This window comes from Limulus polyphemus, unplaced genomic scaffold (assembly GCF_000517525.1).
Source record: "Limulus polyphemus unplaced genomic scaffold, Limulus_polyphemus-2.1.2 Scaffold687, whole genome shotgun sequence".
Lineage (NCBI taxonomy): Eukaryota > Metazoa > Arthropoda > Merostomata > Xiphosura > Limulidae > Limulus > Limulus polyphemus.
In genome coordinates, this window is record NW_013666297.1 from 191,151 (window position 1) to 198,133 (window position 6,983).

General features: G+C 31.4%; 1 protein-coding gene across 5 annotated transcripts in view; it reads right to left on the reverse strand.

The window, feature by feature from the left end:
• LOC106459958 (protein turtle homolog B-like) overlaps positions 1-6,983 on the reverse strand; it is a 284,959-nt gene that overhangs the window by 43,459 nt on the left and 234,517 nt on the right. For all 5 annotated transcript variants that reach the window (XM_013919630.2, XM_022386539.1, XM_022386541.1 and 2 more), the window contains exons 3-6: positions 5,436-5,551; positions 3,528-3,681; positions 2,049-2,336; positions 1,657-1,941 (exon numbers count right to left, since the gene is read on the reverse strand). In XM_013919630.2, the coding sequence (XP_013775084.2) occupies positions 1,657-1,941; positions 2,049-2,336; positions 3,528-3,681; positions 5,436-5,551 (843 nt within the window). The remainder of the gene's footprint in view (positions 1-1,656; positions 1,942-2,048; positions 2,337-3,527; positions 3,682-5,435; positions 5,552-6,983) is intronic.

The following is a 6,983-nucleotide window of genomic DNA, read 5'->3' on the forward strand; positions in this document are numbered from 1 at the left end:
AATAATAGCTGTGATGTAATTTTATGGTAAATAATAATAGCTGTGATGTAATTTTATGATAAATAATAATAGCTGTGATGTAATTTTAAGATAAATAATAATAGCTGTGATGTAATTTTATGGTAAATAATAATAGCTGTGATGTAATTTTATGATAAATAATAATAGCTGTGATGTAATTTTAAGATAAATAATAATAGCTGTGATGTAATTATAAGGATAAATAATAATAGCTGTGATGTAATTTTATGATAAATAATAATAGCTGTGATGTAATTTTAAGGATAAATAATAATAGCTGTGATGTAATTTTAGATAAATAATAATAGCTGTGATGTAATTTTAAGATAAATAATAATAGCTGTGATGTAATTTTATTATTATTTATCTTAGCTGTGATGTAATTTTAAGACAAATAATAATAGCTGTGATGTAATTTTAAGGACAAATAATAATAGCTGTGATGTACTTTTAAGGATAAATAATAACAGTTGCTACTTTTATATCGGTCAGTAATTCATTATTTGAATACTAGAGTAAAAACACCGAAGAGTTTAAAATAAGATTAATCAATAATTACTTAGAGGAACACAAAAATTTACTGAACTGGAAGAGTAGATTGGGCCTACTATGAAAATTACTGTAGCCTCCTTGTATGTGTATATTTTTGTTTTTCAAATATTGTAATTTAAAGCTGTGAGAAATCCCAGAATAGAAACTACTAATTTCTAATTTAATTTACATGAATGATTCAGAACATACTAGCAGTTATGACTGAACACAAAATATAATGATACTTGTGAGTTTACATTCATAAATAAACTTCAAATTGAATGTAATTCTGTGCAAAGTTAATACTTTGTCAGATTCACTTTCACAAATGCCCACTGCAGTTGCCTACAGTAAAAACATATTCATGTTAAACTTTCGAAACGTCGTCCTCTACACTTGTGTCTCTACAACAGGCAGTTGCCATCCATTCTACAAAGTTTCATTATGAATACTCAGCCCTAACAATCTATCAAATAATACATATTAAACCTACTTAGAACACCACCAGCAGAGCAGAAAAAAGGATTTCCTTACATTAGAGTATTGCATTTTATATATACATTATCAAATCTCTTCAAACACTATTATGTATAGATATCACTCTTTTAAGTGGAATTTTTTTCTATTCAGTGCTTTAAGTTCTAAGTCTTCACTAGGGACACCAGCAGAGAAAAACTTCTAGAAAAAGGTAATCCTACTTATTTTGATTAGTTCCTTAGAAACGTCTGAAACTTTTCACAAGGGATATTGTAAACAAACATACTAAATACCACCATCACACCAGCTATGAGGTAAACATTTTTCCCACAAATACAAACAACTAAATATCTGCTAGCAAAAAAAAGTAAACAAAAACACCCAGAACTGGTACATTGTAGTTTTTTAAAGAGATATAATTCCCCAAAATACAAGATTACCTACCTTGTCTTCAAAGTTTTTATACTGATACATAATAAATAGAAAGGTGTAGAAAGTACACCACACTTTGAATTACTATTAAATATAGTTCAAATATTATAAAGAATTTTCAATGTATGCAACAAAAGATTGTATCTATGATATGTGAAACATTAAAGTTTTTGAGCTATGTCTCAGCAAACCTACTTCTTACAAATACTTCCATTTGGCTGGATGTACCAGCGGTGCCATGAATGTTGTATGGTGTACACCTGTACATTCCTTGATGTACATGGCTTACTCTTTGGATCAATAGGGATCCATTACTTAGACTGGTTACACCAGGATGTTCATCCACTGGGTATGGTTTTCTGTCTTTAGTCCAAGTAACAAACTGAAAAGGTGGATTAGACTTTACATCACAGATTATGATGCCACTGTTTTCAAGTGGAAGATACTGGGGGCTAGGTGAGTGTTCTACACGAGCTGCATCTGCAAAAAAATATAACAGTAACTGAAATGATTGAAATATAAATATGGTCAGTATAATCTTTTATTAGATATCATTATAAAAGTGTATCTCTGACAGATCAACTTACATTCCACATTAAGAAAAGCAGAGGCAGACTCTGGTTCTCCAATACCATTTGAAACCACACATGTGAAGTTACCAGAGTCCTCTGGTGATGTGGGATTGATGAACAAAGTGCCATCACGCCGGACTAAAGTTCGAGCCTCGAGCAATGGAAGCTCAGATATTTCAATACCGTTGTGTAACCAGCGGTGAGTCAAGTTAGTGGGCAGTGCTTTAGCTTCACAGATGAATTCTGCTTTATGACCTGCTACTTTTGTGGTGTTACGTGGTGGAACCGTGATGGAAGCACGACCTGGTGTGTGGCAGAAGTATGATAAGAAATTAATAGTCATTCATCATATAAAGCTTTATAATACGTACATTTACATACTATTTTCTATTTATATGTAAAAGTTAAAAACTTATTTAAATATCATTGGAAGTTATTTATAATTTTTTAGTCATCAAATTACTATGTAAGAGAGTCAAACAGTGAACTCAGAATACATCTCAATTTCAAATTTATAAAGAATATATTATCTTAGTTATACTTGTTTCATTATGACGTGGTAATATTTTGACATGTGCTCCAAAGAACACTTCTGTGAGACATATAGGAAATCTCTTAAAGATATACAGTAGGAATGTAAAAAGATATATTGCACTTATGCAAGCTAAAAATATAAAGACTTTATATAATGTCATATAATATTTTGAACTGGAAGTCTCAATTTAGTCTTTTATAATACAAATTAATAAGTAATACTTTACACCCACAGAAACCACAGAAGGTAAATAAAATTAATCTGGTATTAGGATACTGCTTTTCATTAAACTTCAAGAACATAATGTACGTGCTAAATTTTTTAAATATTCAAATTACTAAGAAAAGACAAGGTAGCTGCAATTATCTTGTACAGATGTTTGCTTGAAGTTATCCAAGAAATATTTCAAGTATACTTTTCTTTAACTTTGGAAAAGTAACTTGCACTTTGCTAAGGCAACTGCTCAAATTTTATTCAATTAATTGGATTATTTTTATTGTATTTATGTAAATGTCTTGGGGTCCATTGAAGCAGCAATTTTCATGTGTATAATGTTTGTATTACAGCAACCAATATATATGAGTGGAGAATCTTACCTCATGTTTGAAACCAATGATCAGACGATATTAGTTTTTCACTTTTAAAATAAATTACTTCAGCTGTGTCTGTTCCATATGGGTCTCTAGGGAGCTATTGTCTATTCATATATATATTTGTTCCATCTGCTAAATTATTAGACACCTACAAGCTACAGTATGATCACTGCACATTAAATGTTGTTCAGTTCATTTCTAAAATAAAGAGTTTAAAAGCACAACATTATAGCAAGTTCCATAAGATTAGATAACCTTACTATCCATTCCATTTACACAGATTAATAACGATTTTTTATGGAAAGTTTAAGACAATTTTTATGTCTGAACATAAGAAAGTTCTATACAAATACAAGTTGAACTTACCTGCTCCTATGATTTTGGATGCTACATTAATGTTTCCCTCCTTATTTCGGGCATTGCATAAGTAATCCCCAAAATCACTCTCCTGAAGCCGTGTTATCCTTAGTTTTGTGGGAAGAATTTGAATTCTTGCATTTTCTTTCAAACCTTGATTATTCTATGAATGAAAAAAAGGCCAATTCTTTTAGACTAAATGCTGATTCTGGCATTAATGTGAATATGAAATACCATAATATTTAATTTTTTATTTTCTCATCAATTTTTGTTTACATGCCTTTTTTTTTTCTAAATAAAACTTATTCAAAGTCATTACAAATTCTGTACAGTAAATTCACTAATGAACATAAACCTACCTATAATTGAAAGTAGGATATGTAAGAGCATTTACCAGCACATACAGAAAAATTAAACCTGATAAAGCAGAAGATAAGAAATGTAACAGAATTTGCATTAATGATTTAAAATTTGATATTATAAGGAGAGTCAAGAAACAATAAAAAAAAAGAAAGAAGAACCAAAAAAACTCAGGAAATACAGGAAAAGACAACCTTAATAGAAATAAACTAGGAAAATAAAAAGTATAGTTAAAAAAGAGTGCTATGTACCTTGGATATATATATATATATATATCAAGAGAATGATAGAAATGGGTGACAGATAATGGGACGACAATGTGAGAAAAGAGAAACAGTAAAATAAAAAAACAACAACTAGTAGACCAGATGAGAGAGAAAATGGAAAAAAAGCTGAAGGAAGAGGCATAAAGTATAACAAAGTGGAATTGGGAACAAAAAAAATCAAATAACACTGATATCACAACAGAAAAATAAGGAGAATGATGAAAGTCGGATGAAAAAGGATAACACAACAACAAGAACAATAAAGATGTGACCATAGAACAAAATAAACAGTACCCAAAACTCAACCAGATGATGACTTAGATTATACAAGGGCTGTGTTTAGAGTGAAACTTACTACAATATAATGTGTGACCAGCATTTCTTTGTGCCATAAAATCAGATTTACTTGTATGAAAATGGTAAATAGTTCATTTGATTGTATATGATATGCAACCTGCAAGAATGTAGTGTAGGACCTGAAAGAAAGGAATTTCATTTTACCAAAATGTATCGTGGCACTCAACCAGGAGAGTAGTTAAGCTTTCCTTTCTTTTTTAAACCCTGATTTAGTTTTTTCACAAGACAGGCTCTGAGAATTATATTGTTGTAAGGTTTCCTTAACAAATGTATATTTTTCTGAACTTAGATGTTTGCATTGTAGTTACGCTAGAGGGAGAGTTGATATCACGTGATAAGTGCGAGGCTTAACATCTGGAATTTTTTTTAAAGATTAGGAAATGATTTGAAAGTATATAAATGTGTTGATCGAGAATGGGTTATATAGAATGTTGATTGATTATTGAGTCAGTCAGTTAGTTCAGTGCTGCAAATCTTGTGTTTGTTTTCATCAAAATACTAAACATACGAGAAGTACTATGTGTAAGAAAGAAAAAGGAAGGGGAATTTCTATTGAGACATTATTGATTTGTGAAGTTAGACATACTGTTATTCATGTGTACCTAACTTATAAAGTTTAGAACTTGTGCAAATCGAGGAAATAAAACGATTTCGTTATCATTAAGCAGGGTGGACCTTATATTTTTATTTTAATGGATAATCCAAAAATACCTGCCCATCAACAGAAACCCTTACAGTTACAACACTATCTTCCCAAAGTTTAATGTTACCTGGTCAATTAGGATAAACTCATAAAGACAAAAATACTACTTCTGATTCTTACCTGGAACTATATTAACAGTTCAGTGTGCCACCTAATTGGTAGAAACACTTTTGTTAGCATTAACATTTCACAGTATCAGTTACCGCAAATGACTGAACTTAAAATTCTTACTTTGAACCATGTGATTACAGGTTCTGGAGTTCCAGTTGCAGCACAATATAGGTTCAGCGATTCGCCTACCTTCACGTACATCACGGCAGGAGGCTTCTGAATGAACTGAGGAGGAGCTATTGACCAACAAATAAAATAATCACAAATTGAATCTGGATCGTTTGTACATTATATGAGATTCTGAGAAATTAAATGTCCAAACAACTCGGATCTTTTAACGGCTACTTGTATAATTCTCTGCGCGTATCCAATTTTTACGTTATTAGTTAACCACCTTCAGTAGCAGACTACGTTAATCAAGGATGTCTAAAAGATACACTGAAAGTCACAAAAAACAATAACGTTATGTCAATATTTAAACCAGTTTCACATCCTAGAAAAGGGCATTTATAAGATTTTTCAAATGGAATAGAAGGTCGGTACGGGGAAGGGGGTGGGGTGGGGAAAGTTAAATTATGCCTGACATAGCTAAAACTAGCATGTTAGGAGCCGTACGGGGAGGGGGTGGGGTGGGGAAAGTTAAATTATGCCTGACATAGCTAAAACTAGCATGTTAGGAGCCACTTTTCATAGCGTCTAAATCATGTTGTAATTTGAGTATCATGAATGAATAAATAACGACGTTTCTTTTAAAGATTCTTGAACCCATGACCTTTCCTTCTAGCATGCTTATGCTAGGAAGCATAGAATCCTTGGTAATTAAAGGTCAAAGGGGGAAGCTATTGGTTACTGAAAGCAAATAATCCATCTACGGACTATCTTCACTTCCAAAATTTCAAGAAAGTTGGAGCATCGTAGGGTACAAGTTATTAGGTAGAAACACATTTGTTGGTTTGTTTCTGAAATTCGCGCAAAGCTGCACAAGCCGTCCCTAATTTTGAACTTCCAGAGTACAGGTGAGGCAGCTAGTTAAAATCTGCCACTGCAACAAGATGGACCGTGGAACAGATGATAAATAATCCATATAATAACATATACAAACAGCAACAACTACGGTTTAAACCTTATAGGGGAGGTTGTATGAAGGACAACTTCAAAGATTGGTTGGGTATTATTGTGCAAGACAAGCTCAACTAAACAGAAAGTAGATCTACTGAGTCTATTAATAAGCAAGTTTCATTGTAAAAATACTTAAATAAAACTATGTATTATGAGTAGTAGAAGGCGATACAACAAAAACAACACAAAAGACGATAATATTACAAACATTGTTTATATAACTAAACATAATAAAAAAAATCAAAATGATTTTCTGTTATCGTTGGAATTATTATTATTTTGATTAGATTACTAGATTTTTCATTTCGTAACACTTTTGAAACACGATTGAGTGTAGTTAAAGATATTTTTTATTATCCTTTCTTTTCCAATATTCTAAAAATAACAATAGTTTTGCGAATCCCTAGTTCTAAAGAAAATGGTACTATGTGTCTCATATATATACAAAAACAAATCAACTTTTAGATGTTATGACTCAAAACAAGTCGGACTGTTTGTTTTGTTTTTTTAATTTCGCGCAAATCTACACGAGGGCTACCTGCGCTAGCC